The sequence below is a fragment of the Poecilia reticulata genome, linkage group LG13, assembly GCF_000633615.1.
Source record: "Poecilia reticulata strain Guanapo linkage group LG13, Guppy_female_1.0+MT, whole genome shotgun sequence".
NCBI lineage: Eukaryota > Metazoa > Chordata > Actinopteri > Cyprinodontiformes > Poeciliidae > Poecilia > Poecilia reticulata.
The window spans coordinates 20,564,491-20,589,552 of record NC_024343.1 but is presented as its reverse complement, the minus strand read 5'-3'; the positions used below and the strand labels follow the sequence as shown (position 1 = coordinate 20,589,552).

The following is a 25,062-nucleotide window of genomic DNA, read 5'->3' as shown; positions in this document are numbered from 1 at the left end:
TTTACTGGAAAAGCAAAAGAAAATCTCCAATGAACAAGTAACTCAATTGGAGAGAGAACTGAGTCTAAAACAGCCATATCTCCTTTACTGTAGTGCCTTTAAAAACTTTTTAAGTCTCATTACGTTTTGTAACCAAATCCTCTTTCACTAAAGTTCTACTCGCCATCTCAGAATTATAAACACATGTAAGTGGAGATAAGGTGTCCGAAGCTGCAGTCATTCTAGAAGAAAGTCTTGACTGTAACATTCATATTTCACTTTTTTTCTCTGTTATGTTCTCTGCAACTCGAGACAGGAAGATAACTACATCTATGATATCAGAGTCTGAGAACAGGTGCGTGATTATGGCTGACAGATTGCAAGCAGGATTTTTTTTTTCTGTCTATCTTTCTGCATTTCTGCTGAAGGAGAAGAGATGATGTGAATACATCTGTGCTCTGCACAACAACAGCTCCGACTGTGTACAGGTGTTGAACTGATTTTGAATCCGCTCCCTTTACTAAATGCTGTTGCCTCGGCTGTAAATTCAACAGCCATTGGAAAACTCTCTTCTTGCACTTACAAAACTTTTAAAAGCAATTGGGCGAATAATTGGCAAGAACCAAAAATAAGAAGCTACTATTTTTAAAAATCTAATTTGGAATCTGAAACGTGAAGCTACTGCCTCCTCACTTTTAAACTCATACACACACACGCACACACACACGCACACGCACACACACACACACGCACACACACACACACGCACACACACACACACACGCAAGACTGAAAACTATAGCAACAACGTGGTGAGCAGCAGTGTCAGCACCCTCACAATCTGTGCCGAGCGCTGTCTGCAGCTACACATGGCTAAGCTGCGTTGAAGCAAGTGTTTATCAGATCTGGCATCTCCTCATTTTGTTTTCATCCATAGTTCATTTCATCTGGTACTATTTATAAATATCGAGGGTATTACTACCAAAGACCCTCTGCATTCATTAAAATGTTGCATTAATTGCGGAAAAAAGGGAGTTCTGACCCGACTATTGAAAGCCTTGTTTCCCCAAATGATAAGAAATACTAAGTTGGGGAGAATGAGAAACTTTTAAGGTCAGAGTATTAAAATATGTTGAAAGGCACGGGGGAAGAATCTTGTATGAGGAATTCAGATCCACTTACATTAATGTCTCACTGTCCATCAGATTTGATGAGCAGCAGTGAGTTCCCTTGTGTCTCTCATCTGATCCAAAGTGCTTAAAAACATCTAATCGGTTTTATGTTTTCTCTTCAGAGAAACTTCATTACATTCTGCAAATTGTCTAAGGACCATTTCTGACCTCTCTAACACTTTCATTCAGATACACATTTGCTAAATACCATTAGCGAGTTCTTTCAGAGTATTTATATCCTTCAGTTGTAGAGCTGAATAAAAAAATTGCTTAACTAATTCAACAGCTAATTTAAATCTCAATCAGACACAAACTTCTGTGTTGTATTTATCATATGAAATAATTGTAAGCTGTTTTTTAAGCCTACCAAGTAAGTGCTTCTTCAACAGTACTGTCACCAAGATAAGGAGAGCACTTGTCAGGTTGAAGATAGATCACAATTTGTTTATAAAAAACGCTCACACACATCCCTTCTCTCTGTGTCAGATGTATTTTTGTGTTTTTCGGCCTTTAATTCAAGTTCAACATTTTATTGGCATATGCAAAGCAAAAACATGCTGCCTTGTACAGTTTACTTACTTTGCTATTTGCAATGCCTGTTGAAAAGACAAAAGGTAACAAATATTAAAAACATAATTTATAAAAATACAATAAAATGTTGTCCACAGGTACAGATTAAAAAGAGAATCTCTCTCTCTCTTTCTTTCTCTTTCTCTCTCTCTCTCTCTCTCTCTCTCTCTCTCTCTCTCTCTCTCTCTCTCTCTCTCTCTCTCTCTAAATCATGCAAATAAAATATAAGCAAATTATTGGCAGTGTGAATATAGGCATTCCATATTACTTCCCACTTTATTAGCTGCTATAGAGTCTGATGGCAGAGAGAAAGAAAAGGCTCTTGAAGCTAGTAGTCCTTCATTTCATTCTTTTATAAGATGTGTGAAAAGTCCAGATTTGGGGCCAGGAGGGTCTTTGACAATGGAGGCAACTCTCATGTACACTCTGCAGTTGTAAATGTACTGCAGAGAGAGTAAGGGAGTCCTGATGAACCTCTCAAATTTGTTTCTCACTCTCTGCAAGTGTTTGTGATCCGTGACAGTGGCTCTGCCGTACCACACAGCGATACAGCTGGTTCAGATCTTAACATTGCATCTGCCGAAATTCCTGAGGATCTCAGTCAACGTGGCAAACTTCCTGAACTTCCTCAGAAAATACAGCTGCTGGTGTGCACCCCAAAGTATTTGAAAGTGCTCGCCCTCTCTTCCACAAGCTCTCAAATGACTAGTGGATGATGAGGCCTCCGCTCCTTCTTCAAATCCACTATCAACCACGGAGGTTGTCATCCTCACATCATTCCGCCAGATTTGCCTCCTCCCTTCTGTAAAACACTTCATGATATGTTAGAGATTCGAAAACAAGCAAAAGATCACCCATCCATCAAACCACTTTCATGTAAATTTTTGTCATCTTCTTATAGAGAAATAAACCAGTCACTAGTAGTCCTCTGGATTATGTCAGCTAAAGTATAGAAGACATTATACTGCTGTCTTAAATTCTTAGGAAAGATGGAAAACACATCACCTTAAATTATAGGCTGATTATTATCTTTCCAATTAGCATTCCACTTATGTGTTTACCTATTTATCACCTTCATGCTGTTATTAGTGGTTCAGGAATATTCATTAAATATTAAAAATGTTTTTCCACCCCATCCTCCCCTCCATTTAAATATTCTCTACATCATGTAAATCCTACAAAGTGTCGAAAACATTAATTAGATATTTTGGTCCTCACTGAAATGATCTCATTTCACAGTTGCTTCATATTTGTCGGCGGCACATCCAAGATGTGAATGCTCTGTTCCAACACATCCCAAAGGTGCTTGATTAGATTGAGATCTGGTGAGTGTGGAGGCCATTTAAGACCAGTGAAGTTATTTAATGTTCAAGAGGATTTAAGCTCCGTTACATGATGCATTATCCCATTAGCAGGAACCAACGTTTGATGGTATCTCTGTGGCCATAAAGAGATGTGGTCAGCATGAATATTCAGCTCATGCTGACCACATGAACTGAATATGGTGCAGTGATATTTAAAGGGTGCTCATTTGGTTGTAAGGGATCCAAAGTGTGTCAAGTAAATGCCCACTGCCCTCTTCGGTTACACCAACAACAACATAAAACGTTAATACACAACAGTGTGAGTTTAACGGTCTTGTTTTTGCCAAATTCTCACCCCATCACCTGAAACTGTCAAATTAGTCTCTGTTATTGTTCAATTTTGGTGAACTTTAGTAAAAATGTTGTCTTAGTTACAAGAAAGTTTGAAGAGTTGTATATTCAGAGATGGTATTCTTTATTTGTAGCAAGGTGGTATTTGTACTACTGTTGTTTTTATATTGTCTAGAACCAATCGGCCCTTTCTACTCTGAGCTCTGAGATCAACAAGGTGTGTTAAGCTAACCAACTGCAGCTAGTAAATTTTTTTCTTTTTTGGACCCAGTCTCTGTAAATCTCAGTGGATTAACTTTTTTTTCAGACCAGCAACAATAACTATGCCACATTCAAAGTCTTTTCCAGGATTGTCTTGCAAAATAGATTTTTAATCTCAATGGGATTTTCTTGGTGAAATAAAGGTTAATAATAAAAATCCGCTTAAACCCCTATCTGTGCTCAAAACAATTGAACCCAACAATTGCTTTTAGGCTCACTGCCAACAAAGCATGCATTGAGTCTAGTTAAATCACTGTGTTGTTTAAATGCTTTAAATGATTCAGAGTACTTTGTAGGTACTCTTTTCCTGCAATGTGTGGTTTATGCTCTGCAAACCTCTGGGCTGAAAAATGTTTACAAATGGCAGATAAACTGTGTACGGCTTAAGTAACTTTAACTTCACACCTTTACTGTAACGTCACACCATGCTCTCAACTTTCTGCCATACTGCTTCTTATTATCATCTGCAACTCTTTTATAAGGGCAAATGACCTAGTCTTTGTTGGTGTTTTTTTCATATTCATTAATTTACTCATTCTATTTGTGTCTATGTGCTTGCATGTGTGGGTGTGTGTGTGTGTGTGTGTGCGCATGTGTATTCATTTGCACACATGTAGCTGAGAATGCAGTAGTTGTCAAACAGATGCACAATGACAGCTCCCAAAGAGGGATGGTGATCTGGGCCAGTGAGCCAAACATGTCTCACGTCTCCACCTGTGCTGGGCATTCCTTTCCTCATCTTCCTTTTTCTTTTTTTTTTTCTTTTTTTTTGATCTATCTATCAGAAACTTTGCAAGCTGTTGCGATGGGACGACAGGCAGTCTGTTCGAGCGTTCTTCAAAAATATACAAGTCAGGAAGCTCATTGCCAAAGTGCCGCATTACAACTGTCATACAATGCCTTCTCCTTCCAGCTTCCTTTTGAGAAGCCTGCTCTCATTCATTTGCTTCCAAATTGTTTTTCCTCCTCCCGCGCTATCGCTCCTGTAAAGCAGGGGATAGTCTCAGTATTCCAACCATCTGATTCGGTGGAGCACTTCCAGCGCTAGTTCAGTCCTGAAGATGCCAGCAGGTTTGCCATCAGTAGCGCCAATATCAAAGCAGATTTTTCATCCACCCGTACTGGAGGTAATCTGCTTCCTCACATACACGCCGGTTTTATGTTTTTGTGGTATGGACATTTTATGTTTCACAAATCAAAAGGTGGTTTTATGGCCCCCAAGGGTTTATCCATGCCCCTCTTTGAGGTGACGGACTTATCACCTTGCTTCTCTGAGTTAATTACACATTAATATGCTTTGGTTTCGTTTATGGAGCTCTTTGATTTTGCACTAAATGTAAATGATAACGAAGCTCAGTCCATCTGACATCACTTTTTCTTTTTTATGTGAGGAGCCCAATTCAAAGTTTATAGTTAAATATGTCAAGAATAAAAAATAATAGAAGTTTTTAAGACAAAGAATGAGTAAGGCATTTTTTTTCAGCTTTGAAGATAAAATAGAGGAATGTATCTAGCAAAAAGGCTGGGATGGGGTGATGTAATAGTCTGCTTGTGACAGACTAATTTGGATTTTTCTCTTCAGAGAGAGACGGAAAAAAATGACTGCTTGAAGCGTGTAACTCACCATGACATCTGTGATCCAGAGAAGCCACTGAATCTAAAGACAACTCAAAATATGTGACCCTATTAAGATCTTTCAAATGATTAAAGTAATGAACTCACTGTATCTGGGAGCTGTTTTTCTTTAGCTAAGACACAAACCTTACATCTTTGATTATTACCGACAGACACATCCTTTGTGGCAGCTCTGCAGTCTGTAATCTTTGATTTGTATAAAACCTGTAATCACAGTAATACTTGCAAAACCTGATTTCTAAGGGTGAATGCCCACAGGTTTGATGGAGAATAAAAATTGTGAAAGTATTGAAAGGGATTTCATTATTATTCTTCTGAAGAAAAAAAAAAGAAGAGAAGTCAGTGAAGCAGGGTTAGCAGTGAGTCAGCCCTGTAATTAAAGAGGAGCGATCAATCTGTACCACTGACCACACTACTTATGCCAAGTCCATCGAATGGCTGCAGTAAAGAGCTAATTTAGAACCATTAGGGACTGCCAAGTTTGCAAACAGCCCAGTAATGATGATGGCTGATTCAAGTTCAAGGCTTGGCCTCTGTATAACAGTCAGACCTGGCAGCCGCAGGAAGGGATCTGTGAAAGATCTCAGATGAAGGGAAATATATTTGTTTTATTATTATTTTTCTTTTTCCAGTCATTTGCATGTTTATTGGATGCTGATTTATTGATCAAATCTTCCCCCATTTCCCTGCCTTACCAATCCCTTCATCTTCCAAGGAAACTAAAAACACAAAGTTTGCCTATTCTTTAGGTGATCACAAGTGTATTTCTAATAATTTATGTATTTTATTTTATTTTTAGGAAAAGATTAAAAGAAATTGTGTCTGGCTTACCATAATTGCTGTTTTACACCAACTTCTTCTATTGCAAAACATAATACACAAATATCCAACATCACATTGATATACACTAAACAGCAGTGCACAGTAGACATGCAACAGTGAATGCAGAAGAATAAGTACCAGTGTCAAAATAGACTTCATATGTTGTGGAGTATCATCCCCTGCTTTGGTATAAACACAGAAGAAAAATATTAGGGCTGGGTGTATTGGTCTAAATATCATTACTATTTGTACGACGGTGAGTATTAGATTGACACCTTTGTTAATAGTTTCTCTTCTATCTGTCCAAGCAATTACTCAAATTTTCTCACAGAGTTCATACTAGCACATATGCAGAAATTAAAATAAATATGAGATATCAAGAGCTTATATTTTCAATTTGAGAGCAGGACTTCATACCTTTGTAATGTTTGCACTCGGAACGTCTACTTTCTTTCAAATAAAATCTGTTTAATTCCCACATATGCGCAGCTTTATTATTACCTAGTCAGGCAGCTGATAAAAATATCTTACTGAACTCAAAAATATGCACTTATGTAAAGATACTGTACATGCCTCCTACTTGAAATATGACTGTAGCTAAATATTAACTATGGAAGGAAAAACAGTCTTCCCATTTAGGTTATATGAAGATTACAGTTACAGACTCAGTTATCCTAATAAACAATTGTGTATAGTAGGTGGTTAGGGAATTTTGTTATTTCTATAGTGCTACTGTTTTTTTCTTTTGTAGATATTTAATAAAAAACACCTGTATTTACCTAAAATCTTTGTCCTGTATGAACAGCGCAACTATTGGCAGAATCCGAAAGAAATTCTGTTTTTAGTTTTGACACAAAGCATTCATTTGAAATAAATATTTGCCCCACATGTATAACACTATGCATGCAGTAACCTTATAGTGGACATATCCCTGAACACACAAGTCCCACAATGCAAAATGGTGGCACCGGCATTGAGCTGCAGGTAATGCTTTTCTTCAGTAGGGACAAAACTACTGGTCAGACTTACGGGGACGATGAATGGAGATCGAAGGTAATTCTTGAAGAAAACCTATTGATTGACACTGAAGATGAGGTCCGCCTTCCAACAGGACATCAACCTTAGGCACACAGCCAGAGTTACAACAGAATGATTTAGATCAGAGGTGTCCATCTTCAACCCTCCAGGGTTAGTGTCCTGCACGTGTTAGATGCATCCTTGTTCCAACACAGCTGATTTAAATGACTGAATTATCTCTTCTTGACGTCACTTTAAGTCCCCCAATGCCCATTTGATCTAGGCGTGTTGAACCAAAGCAACATCTAAAACATGCAAGGACCAACTTTGGACACCACCAAAGTATGTTAGAACAGGCCAGTGACACACCAGACTTGAATCCAACTGATAGTCTGCAGGAATTCTCAAATATTGTTCACTGATACTTCTCATCCGGTCTGACTGAGCTCCAGCATCTTTGCAAAAAACAATGGGCAAAAGTATGCAGCCTCTAGATCTACAAAGCTTGCAGTACCGCAAAAGACTCGCAGCTGTTTTATAGCAAGGAGTGGTTCTAAGGTGTTTAAGAGGTATAAACACCTTGACGAGGCATTGTATTTTGATACCACTGGTACTCTTCCCATAGGACCTGAAATACAGTGAAGGAGAGTAAGATATTAAGGCAGCCAAGTCAAGTGCCTCCTCTCAAAGTGTTTTGCTGGCAAGGATACCACCACTTCCACCGTGACATGACCTGAATGTGTTCCACAGCACAGATATTTCTGCCTTTGACTTTCATGTAACTCCACTACACCTGTGGAGGAGTGGTGAAGCAGAAATTTTACGATGTTCTTGTGTGCTTCACATCGCTGTTCCAGAAAAGAAAAAAGTAGGACAAATTTTAACTGAGACTAACTGAGGCACATATACTTAACTATGTAATGAAGACATAACCAAGTTCATTAGTGGTGTTGCTTTCCGAAGCTAGCACCTTTATACAGACACCGATATGTGTTAACATGCCTCAGAGATCTTTTTTTTTTCTCCTTGGAGAGAAAGGATGAAAAACTTGTGATCTCACCTTTCATTGGAGCTTTGAGCACTTTGAGCAATAACGGGAAAATCACCCCTCCTGAATGTGCGCTATTCAAGGGAGAGTCCTATCAGTCACATACTGTCAGACTCTCCTATCTAATCTTCTCCTCTCCATATGAAAGCCTTTATGGCTGCCTTATATGCTTGACATTTAATTAATGTTTCAGTCATGTCTGCTGGAGAACGCTGACAGCAAGCCGATATCTCTAGATCTTTGCAATCAGCTGTCATGGAGTGAGTCTCACTTTTATTTTGTCTGCATTTCGGGCTCATAATGCTCTTCTCATGCTCCTTGTCTCATTTGCATATCAAGCAGGCACTGGATTGTTAGCATGAGAATAAACTAATAGGACCCTCCTCATGACCCTCTTTCCAATTGACGATGAAAGAACAGAAGGTGGCCGCATTCTCACAGAGATGCTTTCCTCCTTGCAAAAATCAGCATGCTCACTTGTCTGACCTGCTTGTTTTGACCTGGGATTCCTCCACCTCTCCCACCCTCTACATATTAATGAGGAGAAAGATGAAAGGGAGCCATGCCAGAACCAACGCTGCATCTCAAACTCGAGCACATATAGGGAACAAGTGATTCTGAAATGTCTTTGAAATAGCAGATTTGCTTGGCCAGCTGGCCGGAGTCGAAGTAGTCTGGTCTAGTCAGAGTACAGACTTCAGTGTTCCCACGCAGGTCTGAATCAGCCATTACTCATGGTAAATGTGCGGGGTTGATGGGTGTGTTTTCTGATTATTTGAGCAAGGAAACATTTCACATGGTTTTAATCAATAATGTTATGTAAGGAAAATGCATTAGTCATAACAGCCAAAGACTGAAAAGCCACCCTCATCTACTAATCAGCTGCAGCACTAGAACAAAGACGTGCTTGTCTTTAGCAAAGTACTAGAGTGGTACGGATAATCAAATTAAAGACATCCATCCTTTTTAGCAATAAAATAGTTTTAGATCTAACTGGCAGCCCACCAAATACAGGATGAAATCATATTCTTTGTGTTCCTTGCCTGTGATAATTCATTGTTACTTTTTAATACATGTGTCAAACTCCAGGCCTGTAATAGACAATAGAGGGCCACAGAAATGGGAATTCAAGATGAGTTGTGTACTTAAGTATTATCGATCAAAATAAATCAGTTTGTTATTGCATAGAGCCAAATCACATCAGTGTGAAAACATAGATGTTATTTAATCTCAAGAAATCCAAATTTAATGTAGAGAAAGCTATAATATTTTAACGGAATGTTAATGGATAGTTGTTTTTTTTTTTCTATACATTCCGCTACAACTGGTCATTTGACGACATTCATCATGTTCATATGAGTTTCAGATCCCTGCTCTAACACCTTATTTAGGCAAGATTTAAGTGTCTTCCTACTTTAAAGAGCCTGAAGTAATTCCTTTACACCAAATGTTATTCTTTTCAACCTGAATTTCAAAAACAAATCCCCTGCGGGACTGCTTTGTTCAACTACAATAATTTTAAAATCCTCCCAGCTCATTGCCAATGAAAATCATCTGTCTTTTTAAACCTTTCCCCACTGGATAGAACGTCTTCTTTCATTTTCTGTTTATTAACTGTTAACTGATTGATGCCCTACTAGAAATACGTCCATGAATCAGCAAGGCAGTGGCTTGCTTTTGCACAAAATCTAAGTCAGATGATGCCCATTTCCACTGGTCAGTGAGCTAAGGAATGCCCCCTACCTAAACATCTTTTTTATTTCATCATAAATCAACACAAAGACAGAACAGGCACCCCCACACATGTTACATTCGCACCTATGAAAACCTAATGCTGCATGTTTTGCATGATGCATGTTTTTGGACTGTTGGAGGAAGGCATACTTTCTTGACATGTTGCACACATGTGTAGGGACAACATGCAAATTCCGAGCCAAAAAACCTCCTTGCTAGGATTTGAACCCAGCACCCTATTGCTTCAAGGCAACAGCGCTAGCAACTGTATGTGGAATAGCAGTGCTTGATTCACATGGAAAATCAATTTCTTGTTTGTTTTTCTTCATTTATAGAAAAGAAAAATCAAAACTGTAGCATGTAGTCTCCTTTGTCAGCACATTCTTGTTTTCATGCTTAGAAAACAAGCAATTCCCTGTTTGAAGGACTAGATAAACTTCTTCCTCACCTCCTGTCTCATTCAAAATGCTGTTGTCAGATTATTACTACTTTGTAGTAAGTAAACAGTGGAAATGTAGCTCAGTTCAGTTTTTTATTTATACAACAGATTTGTGACCCTTTGCAGCCCGATTTTATTAAACAGCTCTTCATTGAGTCAACTTTGTTAAAGATGTGCAATAAACTTTTAATTTCTTCTCACTTGAATGCCAATCATATTCAGCTGTATGTCTCTTTCAAGCCTAACCAATTTCATAGGTCTTCTGTCCATTTAATTTTCTCCAAAGATCTGCTGCTCATTAAAGTTTTTTTTTTTTTTCTTGAATCATTCTCTGTGAACCCAGGAGATGGTTATGTTTGAAAATCCCAGTAGATCAGCGGTTTCAGAAGTACTCCAACCAGCCCATCTGGCACCAAGAACCATGCCACATTCAAAGTCACCTAAATCCCATTTCTTCCCCATTCTGATGCCCATTATAAACCTCACCAGGCCTACATGGATTGAATTACTGTCATGTCATTGGCTAATTTGTTATTTGTGATTGCTGCCGGTGAGTGTAAATAAACGTTACTTACTTACATGTAAAGCTCATGTCCATGTGAATGCCAGGACCTGCAGTCAATTTTCTAATTTTAGCCATTTTAATTTAGCTACTAATCCTTGTAAATATAATGGGTTTTTACTAAGAAAAAGTTGGCCAAATATATCAAAGTCTGTGTTCTGATTTAATAAAGATCTAATAAGTAAAGAGCTTTAAAGTAAATCCAGTTATCTGGCTTTGAGATAGAACTTTGGAATTTGTTTGATTATTCACTTCAAACTGAAGTAAAATTGGGAGAAGTAATACTTTTTTATCCTTTTTTTAATTTCAGAAGCAGTAGGTGTAGAATACTGCATATGCGCTCTTGTACAGGGGGAAAGTTCATACATATATCTTACCATAAAAGATTACTTTACGCTATTTTTCATTAATTTCACAAACACACCCCGAATTAAATTTTTTTCTCTCTTTTCATCCGTCTCAGATCTGTTTGACAGCAGATATCTCACCCATAACAACCTCCTCTCCAATCACGACGCTATTGCAGGGGAATATGGCAGCTGCTTGCAAGGCTTTGATTTCATCTTGCCCCAGATTTGCATTGTAATGAGAACTCAGGTCAATCAATAATTCACAGCAGTTTCACTTATAAAAACGAAAGACCAAAAGAGGAAAGGAAAAAAAAAAAGAAAACAGATCAACTCATGGGTAAAACAAGAACAGGACTTTGATGTGTGCCATAGAAGGCACACATGCGGCTCTGATGCTTTCCTTCTCCGTTTGTATTTGTCAACACTGCGAATGGCACAGGAGAGGAAAGTACATGCGCCCATCTGATCAGTGTAATGGATTTGACTGACTTACATTTACCCATGACATGTACTGTATGTGTGCGGAGGCTCTGCACCGAGTGCCGAGAGAGTTGATTGTTGTTTGGAGAGTCACACTGCGACTTTGACTTCCTAAGCTTCACACCACTGCATACGTTGCTTTACTTTTAGCAAATGTACTTTCTGACTGCAGTTTTACACCCTCCATGGCCAACCTGAGATGGGAAACAAAAACCTGCTAATTATATGTGTACATCTGACAAAGGCCCTAGTGTCTTGTGAAGATCATGAAGTACATGGAAACTAAGAAATTAAGAGTTAGTTTGTTTGTTCGTTATTGGTTTGTGTGTATGCGGTGCAAGAAACAAATTAAATGAAGTCTATTTTAATAACGAAAGCAATGTCATTTGCTTGTATGCCCCAGTGGTAAACAAGATATTAATTAACACCTCCAGGGCTTACAACTCCGTTTTTTTTTTTTTTTTGTGTGTGTGTCAATAGTACCCCCGGACGACCCAGTCATCGGTGGTGGACCTGTGGTGAGCCTGAGAGCTGGCGATCCTCTAAACTTGACGTGCCACGCTGACAATGCCAAACCTGCGGCATCCATTATCTGGATCCGGAACGGAGAGGTCCTTAACGGGGCCATGTACTCCAAGGTAAGCACTGAGGTGTGTGTCATAACAGGTACGTAGACCAGCAGGGTGGGGGGCTGTGTATGACATTGTTCAGAAGGACTGTGGCCTGTCTGTCTGTTTGCCAGTTATATATGTTCCTCTCTACAATTTTCCAAGTGAATATATTCATAATCAGGCTACTGACCTGGTATTCACACCTGAACCCAAGAAAATCACACATGGAAAGAAATCAAAACAAATTAGTCAATAAAGTTCTTTATGACATGATAAAGTGGAATGATAAAGGAAAAAGGTAAATCTTTACATAAGCTTCAACGTCCATTTCCTTCTGCTTTGGAGTCTGATGAAGTGAGCAGGGAGAGCCTATGAAGGGAAGACTGCACCTGCAAAGTATTTCTGATGGTTCTTTTGAATTCTCTTCAATACATTAAGTTTCCACTCCACAGTTATAATATTCTGGAATACTTAAATACATATGGAACAAATGTTAACATCAGGTTTTGAAGTCTTGAGCAAGCTCTTTGCGAGACACTTCTTGAGAAACAAGCTGATTTTAATTTTCACTGACAGGTGAGTTGCAGGATTTCTGTTTTAAATCCTTAAATATTCCATTTTGCTTCCTGGCTTTTAATAACTTTTTTTGGCTCTTTTTAATTCAATACAAGTAATAATTTACTTATTTAACAGCTAATTACCTTGCACCATACAAATCTACACTGCTGCAACTACAGCACGGTGCTAAAGTATTTTTTCAAATGCTTATAGTATTGCGCCTCAGTGTTTGCCTCAGCCTTTAGGTTGTTTTTAAGAAGTGATATTCCTCAAAAACACAAGCATTTACATCCTCTGGTTTACAAATGTTCTAAAACAAACAGATGGTGAGATCATGAGACTATCAATAACTTTGCTTCTCTTTCCAGGGTTTTGATGTTGTCCTACAGAAGCTTGCATGATCAAACAATGCTCTGGTTCCTGAATGTTTTATGCCACAGTCTTATTCTCAGCCATAGCTTGTCCTTAGACTTTGGATGTCACTGCAGTTCCAAAGTCTTTTATGCTGTGGTCACATAAACCTAAACTCTGCATTCACATTTATTCTCAAGGCTTAGTCATCCATTTAAATCGGTTATATTCTATTTATGTTTAAACAAAGCACATAAAGAGGCAAGGCACTTTAGGCGACTAACACCACCCCTGCCTTCCTCCTCTCCCTGTGCTGTCTCATCCCATTATCGGCTTTTTTCAAAGAGCAGATAAATGCCATTGATTGGGCTGAGGTACGGCACCGGGCCGCTTTGAATAAAGTGATTGCCGGAGGTGCTGTTTGCTAATGGTAGGCGGAGGAGCGTGCTTCCTACCTTCACTTCCTCCTCAGGAGCGAAAGGCAGAAATGAAGACATCCAGCGCCAATAAGTGACGAATGCTCGCATGCCTGCGCTGAGCCCGAGTATGACCCCCCCCACCCCCGCACCTCCCTTATCTCTATTGCCTAACATTAAAAAGCAATGGGTTCAATTAAACCAAGATGACTTTTCTTGGGTCCGCAGAGCAGCAGGGGGACATTTTGAAAACATAATCATCTGCTCTGATGGTCTTCTCATATCCAACAGATGAAGAGGTCTAATGTGAGCAGATGTGGCGAAGGGTTCACAAAGATGGCTTTATTGATGGTGTCATATGTAATGACAGTTCTGACCCAAACAAAACCTCATCGCAGTGACCTCATGGAAATCTATTTACTGGACCAGTGATTAAATGAAAAACTATATGATTAAAACTAACATTTGGCAACCATGTGTGTTGCTTTTAACCAAAGCAGAGTTCATAAAACGATGCACTGCTTATCATTAGTGAGGGTAGCTTAGGAATTTATAACTGCAGTATATAATGAAGAAGCTCACCAAAGGAGAGAAAGAAGTTACATATCAACACATATGAATCCCATTAAATTAAAACATTAAATGAAGGCCTTTAACTCAAAGCCATACTGAAAAGGTCTCCACACATTTCTGTCTTGGAAAAGTTAGATAAAAAATAATAATAATTTCATGTAGGAGTTTGAGATGAGATTAGAATTTTGAGGATGAATATAACAGTTGATTCTATTGTTGTCCATCTTTGCCATCCACGCCAAAGATACTGTTGATTTAAAGTGGATCAGAGAATAATTTGTGCTTATGCAACACACTAATTAGGTCTGATCAAGCAAATTATTGTTAAAATCTATATATTTATTTTTTATATCTTACCTAGTGCTTAAGTTTTGCATGACTGTAATGGCTAATAAATTATTTTTTATTTTAATTTGGACTTTTTCTACTACACTGTACAATCTAAAAGAGGAAAAAATGTTCTGCATGTCTTGCTAGAATGTATTCCCTTTTATGTATCAAAGCTAAACTAGAAAAAAAAGTGCATAAAGTGCACACTGCTGGTTTAAATCCTCACAGAACAAAAATTGCTGGTGGTTTCAGTTTCAAGAAATTCAATTAATAGAAAAAAGAAAATATTTGACCTCAAAGTCTACGAAGGAAAAATTGACCACTTCTGATCTTTTTGTCATAGATTGGTTCATCTTCAGTTGCAAAAGGTTATCATGTGGTTTTTATTTTGCTATCAAGCTTGTTTGTAACATAAGAGATTGTTTATGCTGCACAATTTCTTATAATGCTTGAAAACCACATTAATCAAACAGGTAAGGGGAAAAAAAGTGGTTTATTGTTATAAGCTTCTTTGTTTCTCTTACCTTCAGAAGGTCAGAAAATATTAATTACACATAAACTTATTGTCCTGTAATCTGGTCATATGTGTATTGTTTGGAGCTTTATTTGGTATTAAATAAGAAAATATCTCAATTTGTGATGTGGACCAAGGTTGATTTATTTTCTTTTTTTGTGCTGCTGCCAGCTAACCCTGTTTCTAAGATTAATGACTGCAGACAGGTCCAGAGCTATGATGGAAACAATCCCGATTGTGTCACAAAGAACATTACATTGACATACTCCGTGTCTGACAACTAATGTTCTCTGCTTTCAAAGTGACTCACATACAAATATGAATTTCATCACATGGCTCTTCACATGGAAATGGGATCCTCAGAGCATAGGAGCTGTAATATTATTTTTCTGCAAGTCTCAGAAATGCCAAAAAAAAAAAAACTAATATATTCACCCGAGTGGTGCAGATGCCTCAATTTTATGTTCCTTTAAAAGGCACAGTGAGATGGTTGAACTATAAAGTGATAAGTATATATATAATGTCTTATATCAGTTTACAAGTTGAATTATTTATTTTTTTAAATCCACACTATTCAGAATGACGGGTGATTTTGAAGGGAAGATGGGATAAATAAATTGAGGTTTCACTGGCCTACAATCTCTGCATTAGTGTGAAAGAACGCATCCCTGGAGCATTTTGACCTATTTTAGCCTTGAACCTTCTTTGGTGGGGGTCTACCAGGATGCCCATATTGACATTATTTCCCCACGTCACATTATTTCCCCACCTCACTTTTGCGAAGGTTCAACAGATCTATCAGACTGTGAAAATAGTCACTCTCGTGGCAACCCCACAGATTATCTGTCAGAGGAGTCTTTTGCATTTACTGAATCAAATCAAACTTATTTATATAGCACATTTAAGAGCAAGTGCCACTGGCCAAAGTGCTGTGAAGAAAAACCACAAAATAACAGTGATCCCAACAGAGAAAATGCTAAATACAAACATAGTATGAAACAGAAACATAAGTGGACCCAACAAATGAATCTCTCACTCTATATTAAAAGCCAGTGAGTAAAAATATGTCTTAAGAAGTGACTTAAATACATCTAGATTACTAAATCCTTTTAAAATTTTAATTTTCTTCTACGGAAACCGGCCCTTGGGTTTTGTTGTTGTTTGTATAGGCTCACAGTAATAAAGCTTCAGCTTTCAGGCCTGAAGGCTTTGGGTAAAAATGTTTCTGGTTTTCATAATTTCATTACTATGTCACTGGTATAATGTCTCTAAAAACACTAACCGTCTAAAGTTTCTCAAACACAATCCAAAAAAAAAAAAAAACTTGTATTTGCAAAGCTGCAGCTCAATTTAACTTCAATTTAACTTTAGAAGAGACTGCTCCAAAGCCTTTTCTCTCAGGCCAGGGGGATCTGTTACACAAAATGGTCCGGTGGGACATGCCAGATTGGGTCAAGCCATTCTGTAATGTGGACAAAGAAATTTTAGCTAAGTCTGAATGTCTTCTTCATAGGAAAATGCTTCTGTATTCTAACCCTGCTCCTCCGATCAGGTATATTGCTGTCAGAATCCCATGGAGCTTTTCAGGAGTTGTTGTCAGGCTCTTGGCAGCCTTCCTGACCAATTACCATTTAATCTTTTTATTAATTTAGAGAGAATCACACACTTTGTAATTTCAGGTTAATCAGATTCAGTCGTGAAGACTGAAAGCTGAAACAGAACTGAAAGCCTTTTCAACAAAGTTGACGTAACAAACATCTGCTGTTGTTTTTAGTTTTCTCGGTACATTTTCCCTTTGGTGTGTTTTTCTAAATCAGTTGTGTTTTAGTGTTGCTATTTGCATTTCCAATAAGATTAAAGTCACATTGTACATCTCAAAAAGCCTGTATAAATTAAAATTAAATAACAGAAAGCAAATTATATATCACCTGTTTAAAGACACAACGACCTGACTTTTTAACAGGACTTTTGAGAGTTTGGATTTGGGCATATTTTCCATAGCCTAGCATGTTTTTAATATATAAACACAATTTTCAACTGTTTCCATTCTAAATGGTGTTTTTTCAATGTAGTTTTCTTTCTATTAAAAAGAACTGAGCCTTGAGCCTACTTTAAAGGGAAAGCAGGGAAATGCATCTTGACTTTGTGGTTGACCACCTTGCACCCTGTTGCCCACACAATTTGTTCTATTCAGTGACTTTGTTCTGTCCTGCACTGCTTAGCATAGCCTCCCAGAGCCCTCCTCTGAACGCCGGAGTCATAGCAGAGAGCCAGCGAGCGCTACCAACCGATTCCAGATGGCTTCCACAATACAGGGCTCAGAGGATGAGCACTGAAAAGAAGATTGATTTCCTTTGTGGAGTATGACAAGCCATGCACTAGAGCACAGCTCTCCAGGCACACAAAAGGAAGCTCTAAAAAAAAAACATATTTCAAATACTTTTTTTATTTATTTAATTTCATATCAGCTTCCCTTTGGGGGTAAAACTACAGGCGGAATGTTCTGATGGTTCACTTCTGTTTCCTGCAATAGAGCCAACTGTTTATGTATTTTGTTTTCATCTTTTTCTAGCTTTTCTTTGATCTTCCCTTTGTTTTAACTTCTTTATTTTCACACAATTACTTGTGGGAAAAGTTTAGAATTAAGATGTAAAATGGTAGGTGGACTTTTCACTTTCTTTTATTCTACACCTGCAGGTGCTTACAGCTTAAAAGATAATTCATATATTTTAAAGTGACATTCTGTTGAGACGTGTTTATCAGTAAGGGTTTGCTTGCTGTTGAGGTGAGTTTCTTTTATATAAAGACATAAATGGAGTTTTGAAAGGCAGCAGCTAATCAGACAGGGGACAGAAAGTTTTGCTTATAGCCTTTTTTAACTCTTCATGCAGATATCAGTGTTCGGTTTTTCTCAGGTTTTTAAGCTGAATAATATATTTGCTGCTATGTGATTGTGGCCAAACTGGTTCCAGGACTGAGCTAATGGTAGGGCATGCTTATCACTTGTTATTTTCCTTTCTTTTCTTTTCTTTTCTTTTCTTTTCTTTTTTTTTTCATTTTCATTTTTTATTTTTTTTTGCTTCTGCTACAATCTATGTCTCTGCATTAATAAACTGGATATTTCTAAGATCCAGTGCTGACTGGCAAGAGGGTAGAATCACTTTTATTAGGAGCTGGAGACCAGTTTAATTATGGAGACCAATAACTAAACAAAATGTTTAAAATTTCTGTCTGTTAAATCAAAATATAAAAACAATATGTCAAAACAGGGGCCATTCCAACTAGATCTTTCACCAGTTTTGTGGTTTCTTCAGTTCTGTTCTATCTCACAAAAATAAAGCATATTCTACCAGTTACAGTAACTATTAATACTTTTAACTCCTGAGAACTTTCCCTCAAAAAAAGGTGAACTTTCCTTTTAGATGGACAATTCCCAGGATACAAAATGACACAGTGCTCCTCATTTTAGGGATTTAAGCACAAAACTGTCTTCATCTCATGAAGTGTTGCTTTGCTTTTTCCAGACATTACTCCGAGATGGCAGGAGAGAAAGCACGGTGAGCACTCTCTACCTTTCACCTTCCAACATTGAGACCGGTCAGCAGATCATCTGCAAGGCCTCCAACAAGGCAGTGCCCATTGGCAAGGAGACCAGCGTCACTATTGACATTCAGCGTAAGCATATTTTCTCAAAATCTTTTATTTATATTTTGAATGTAAATAATTTACAGTTAGATGAGAAGAAAACACTAACATATGATCAGCAGGACTCAGTATCTGTGGAGTTTCAGAAATATGAATTATGCTAAACCCACATGACTGTAACTCTGTGTTCATATGTGATCTCCTGTAGACTCTCACTGGTATTCATAATTGATTTCCTTTTTTCTTCTCACATGCCATCTAGTCATATCGACTGGCGATGCACCAGTAGTTTAAATTTTCTATGACGAAAAATATATTAAGAAAAGTCAGAGCATCTGTCCATCTAAATGGGTGAAGCTTGTGTTTCGGCTACCTGCTCACTGTTGGAAAATGCAAAGTCTTCCCACCTCTCATATCTTCTCTCTCATGCCATCAATCTCTCTGATGAGAGAATCCACGTTTCAGGTTGAAAATCGGCAAAGTAAGCCCAGCGTGTAAACCGCATTCAGCCTCAATTGTCAGGGAATATTTTTTCGATCAAGAACTGCTCACAGTAAGAGAAAGGATTTGAACAATGGGATTTTGTATCACTCACAACCCCTTCAACGCCATTAAGTATGACTAATAAAGCAGAAAATGCTATTTAGAGAGCCATTATGACTGACGGCTCCATTCTTTTTATTATGTACACGGCAAGAGGCAAGAATGGCACGAGCGGGCACAGCACAATCAGGCCAGCTCAGGCGCGGGAGTAAAAATGATTAAGAGTTGTTAGTGTTTGCAACCCTAGCAGTTTGCGCTCTCCGTTTTTTTTTTTTTTTTTTCCTTTGCCATGCAGTCAGAGAAGGAAGTCTGCCCACATGTAAACTGATTTGTCACCATGTATAATGATGTGTCTCTGATAACTGCCTGCCATCATAGCATCATCCACGCCTGTAAATGTTTGATTTAACCCTGAAAAATGAGTGGAGCAGATCTCTAATTAGCATTCTAAAATGTCGTCTTTACACAATTAAAGCTCCTGAAAACATTTTTCACAGTGTGAGATGAAACCGAGCGACAGCAGAGACTAATTGTCGAGATCCAAACTGTCTCCCACAAGGCTAAGGCTCTCGACTCCCTCCCTCGCTTTTGCTCCCCCCCCTTCTTCCTCCTCCTCCTCTCTTGGATTTGACAGGTAGTGCTCAGCACGGCTGAGTGGAGCCTTTGGAGTTTAACCAGAGATCCACTCCTCACATAAAGTTTCCCCTGAATTCAGGCGTGCAGCAGCTGAACTTTGATTGATTAGGTATTAATTTGTTTAAATTGAATGCAGGCTAATTTGATTACAAGGTCAGCGACTTGTAATCTGTCCAAAACACAGATGCAAAAATCAAAGCTAAAGGGGAATTACACACTTTTTGATGCACTGAGTGGTAAATTTACAGCAAGTAAATTTATCACTTGATGTAATTTTACCGTTTACTTAACTAGTTATACAGAGTCTTGCACCTTAGGAAGAAGGAAGATGATGCATGGTCTTCAAAATGTTTTGCAAACCAAAATTGGAGTGTGACATGCATTTGCGTTCTACCCTCTCGAGTCTGATGCCCTTAAATTAAAGTCAGCCAACATTGATGTTGTTCAATCCCAGTATAATAAATACCTCTGTTTTGTAAAGACCTCAGAGGTTTGTTAGAAAACCGTGAAAACAACACCATAAAGATCAAAGAGCACAGCCAAAAAATCCCCATGAAATCAATAGATTTTTGTAGTCGTTGTCTGTAGTCACCATATCTGCTTTATTCCTTAAGAAAATAATCCCATTTCTGAACAAATTTATATTTTTGAATTTAAAAAAGCAACACAATTTCATTTTTAACTTTTTTTTTATTAAATAAAGCAGGTGGCTAATATTAAGCTAAGTTTGGCCTAAAAGTGAAGGTAGATACCTCAGCCTGCAAGCAGCAGGCTGCAATTCACTTTATTGCTCGCTGAGAATATCTTACTGCAAAATTCCTGAAAAGATGACTATAGAAACAAGTTGAATGTGAATGAAGTATGCTGTTTACAACTTACAAAAGCTGTTCTAATTCAAAGTGCTGGATCAGTAAAATAAAGTTAGCTCCTTAAAGGACCCCAAAGGCATTCAGAGCCATATTGGATGACCTAACTATTCCAACGGTTGACTCAATTATTACCAGTAACCTACTTTAATTACTATGCCTTAGATTTTAATTGCAATAATAATAATTGTAACAATTGCTCCCAGGTTTGACTAAATTTAACATTTTAATTTGTTTTATAAACTGATTATCACCTCTCTAGAAACAACTATGTGATATAATAATGCTGCTCAATTAGTCACTTGTTCCTCTGCAGTCTTGTTTTGCTATGTACCTGAAATGTCCAGGTATGGATGGATGGAAATCTGCCATGGGATATTTCAGTGTTAGGTGGACATTTCACATCCACTTTGACAACCAGGGATTTAAAGTCATTTCCTATCATTTACTTATAATTTACTCTAAAGAAATGTGATTATGTGACTCTGAAAAAATAATATCTGCCATGAAGGGACTGCTCATGCTCATCTTGATTTGATCAGGGGTCAGAATCTGTCGTAACTTGTTAGAGTTGACCGACTCAAATGAGTCTCAGAACAGCCATCAATGGAATTAGGAAGTAATCTGAAATTCTTAGAACATGTTAGATGATCACATTAAATAGTAGATGGAGCTTGAGCATATTTATGGTTGTCTCTGTCCACGAGTTATCAAAAATATGTACTAGAAAAATAGACTTCATATTCAATAGTGAAGTACGTGACTGAGGACACTGAAATAGGGGACACTTTTTTTTCTGAAGGGGTTTGTATAAGATTAAAATATTAACTTTGGTTTGTCTAGCTGTTGTCATAATTGTTATTGTAATAATAGTAATAACAATAATAACAATAATAATAAAATCGTAAGTTGAATAGACTAAAACTACTTTTCAACTTGAATAACAACCTGACAGAAAAGTGTATTTTAAAATATTAAAATTTAAAAAAAGCTGAAAAATGGAACCTTTTACATCCCTCCACTTTTCACTCTGAACAAAAGTTAAAAGCCATCTCACTACTTAGTGTATAAAAGGAATTGTTCCTTCAAGAGATTTCTGTCAGCTCGTAAAAGAAAGGACACGCTTCACAATTTGGTCTTCGTAATGGTTCTTGGATGTTCGCTCTCCTCTTGCAGTGCAAATCAGCCACAAGTGAATACTCAACAAAACAAGTCGATAATTGCTGGAAATTTTAAACACCTCTTTCAATCACAGGTAAAAGCATTGTGACTGACCACTCAGAAATCTGAGTGTGACAAACTGAAGCCTGTGTCAAATATGTTTTTATGTCATTTAGGTTTTGTTAATTTGCTTGAAATGTAGTTGGATTGGAAATTCTGCAAACATGTTTTTGTGTTTTTGGTAGGGGGTCCTGTTTTATAAAAACAATGGAGGGATTAACAGCAGCTTAAACTAGCTGCAATTTCAGTTCAGATCACCCATAATTATAACCTCCTTTGCATTTAGTTTTAATTCACTGGATGCTGAAGGTTTTATAACAGCCAACTACAGTAATAAGTTGAGATTCTGAGATTTAGGCTGCACGATGACAACAACATCAGTAGATAACGCCAAGATATGACCCATGTGCCGTTTTTATTTTAAGCACCTAACATTAAGCTGAATAAAACTGAGTCCATTTCTTGCTATAAAATCAGGAAGGGAAGCACGAGGAAAATTGACATCAGAACTAAGGTTTTATTCAACATTTCCAGCTATTAATAAAAATAAGATAATCGATTCTCTATGTAATATGTTTGCAAAATCTTGATAATTATACAAATGACCTAAAGAGTCATGATACTAGCTAAGAACTATGTTTAAGGAGCTGAACACTAAGTTTATGGAGATCAAAGGAATATAATCAAACCACAATGAATGTCATTTTGCAGAAAAGGGGTGAAATTACTCTGCAGGCTGATAATGTGTATGTCGTGTCGCCGTTTTTCTGTTCTGACCCACAGTTTTTAAAAATCAACTTAAAAACTACTGGTTGTCTTACTTAAAAATAAAAGAGTCTGAATCATAGACATGTGTTGTCAAACATAAAGCACTCACCTTCATTTTCAGGGTTCATAATTGTACATTGAACTAAGACACATCTGAGAAATATCACACCACAAGGTCCCATCCCAGCCCTACTGGCAGCAAGAAATAAGAACAGTGGATCTGACAGAGTAGAGAAATGAATTGGTGAACTGAAAAAGAGGAGCAACTTGTTCACCCTGGGATAAGAGCAAATGTCATCAAGAACGTTAGAGCAGAAAGTGATGGGCGTCATTCATTTTAGGGTACACTTCATTTCCTGTCCACAAGCTGTCTCATTCAGAGTTAAACCCTTGCAGATGTTTTCCTGGCACTCTGTGACTGAGCACTGTATTGAGCATGAACAGCTGAAATTGATATTGATGCTTTCATCTCGTTCTTACTAAGGCAGCAAATGAGTAGATTTCCTGAAATGGTATTGCATACCCTGAATATGTTGACAATCTCCCTCTGAACTTCTACATTGAGCATTATATATTCTGCTCAGGAGCGGCCTAACTTTTAGGCATTTAATTGAACACCAATTTATCTTGCCTAATAAAGTTTGTGTGCGTGCCATCTCAGTGACATAAAACCTACAAAAAAACTTTCTAATCTTTCTTCTCCTCACAAAATCTAGTGTTCAGCTCACTTTTGTGCTTAGTTGTCCTTTTTCCCCCTCTCTCCCTCAATCCAAATGAGCATAATCTAAACACAGCTCTGCACATTGCTCTGCAGCTTAAACCAGAACCCAATGCCTTTAACGGTATTTTCTTTTTATCATTACTTTAATGCTCATGGTTTACATCCACCTCAGCATTTCCATTCCCTCCAAAGTTCATACAGCGTTATCTGGATGAGGTTTAGACAAATTAGCATCTAAATACAGTATACGCTGTCGATGTTGCCGAAATGAGAGGGATTTAGAGCCAGCAGAGGTGATTCAGAACCCTGGATAGACTGCTGACTTCAGTTGTCCACACCATTCCATTAGCGGACTGTAATTATTTGATAGCACACGAGGTAGCTACCCCCCTGATGCTGTTTTCTTCAGCAGTATGTCTTGATGTGCGTGCTGTCGTTTGTACTTGAATCAGTAAACTTTCCCACGACCACTACAGTACGTACCACTGCGGGGGAACTCTGTTTTGGACGCCAGCTTCATGTCTCGCTAATTCCCACTCATCGCATGGTTTGAAATGCTCCTCAATTATTTTCTAGTGCAGTTGCATATCTGCAGAGCATTGCCCCACATAGAACTCTGCTTTGAAATGTGTAGTGGGAAATTAATGCACTGGGGATGGGCAAGACCAAGGCTTTTTCCGTATGTTTGCATTGCAAACAAGCTGAGCCATGTGGGTGGAAAAATGAAAGCCATTTGTTGGGACTAATTAATAAAGAACATGCACATGTGCAATTGGGGAGGGGGGGTTGTTTTTGGTAGCTTGCTCAGCCACATACTCTCCTTGCTTAATCAAGCAGATAATGCCAAATTCATCTGAAACAGCATCTGTGAGTGAGGGGGAAGGAATGTAAGGTTACAGAGACAGAAAAATGCTCTTGCATTTCTGAGAAAACTTTCAGTTTGTGAACATATTCTGACACATATGTATTGCAAGGAATGTGGAACAACATCTGCCATCATTAAACTAAGTAAATTTAGAATTCTGAATATCTTATGATCAATATGTTTGACCTCAAGTTGTTCGTCAGCCTGTTCTCCCCTGAAGTATTGCGCTCAGCCAGCCAGATGACAGCGTACCCATATTGTCGACAATGTAATCCTCGGTCTCTGCATCCTTCAGAGGAATCCGAACGCTTCTGGAGTTTGAAGCTGGTCCTGCTGAAGAACAGCTGTCTACAGTGACCCAGAGAAATTGAAAATTTGAGCTTCAAGAAAGGGAGGAGCTGGGGTGAATTTATGCTGGCACAATCTCCGTGAACAGAGAAGTCGGACGATTGTTCCAAAAACACCATCTGGTTTCCACTTTGAACTAACCGATCAAAAGCTGTCGGCCAACTGAAACAACACCCTCCACAGTTTCTCCTGTTGTTTCTCCTGTTTCCTCGGTCTAGTCATTCCACCCCTTCTAGCGAAGGATTAGCAGTGTTGCGCATTGGTCTGCAGTGGCGTTGTATGAGGGGCCGTTTAGGACAAAATCTATGTTTTGTCTCGCACACACTACAAGAAACTCACGCACACTCAAAAAAACATCACGCACACTCAAAA

At 38.1% G+C, this 25,062-nt stretch overlaps 1 protein-coding gene across 9 annotated transcripts in view; it reads left to right on the top strand.

Moving 5' to 3' along the window:
• The window catches only part of kirrel3b (kirre like nephrin family adhesion molecule 3b), a 225,605-nt gene that overhangs the window by 159,210 nt on the left and 41,333 nt on the right, over positions 1-25,062 (top strand). For 7 of the 9 annotated variants that reach the window (XM_017308241.1, XM_017308242.1, XM_008425956.2 and 4 more), the window contains 2 exons: positions 12,205-12,374; positions 18,602-18,752. In XM_017308241.1, coding sequence (XP_017163730.1) covers positions 12,205-12,374; positions 18,602-18,752 — 321 coding nt within the window. The remainder of the gene's footprint in view (positions 1-12,204; positions 12,375-18,601; positions 18,753-25,062) is intronic. The other 2 variants (XM_017308240.1, XM_017308244.1) reach the window with 1 other exon arrangement.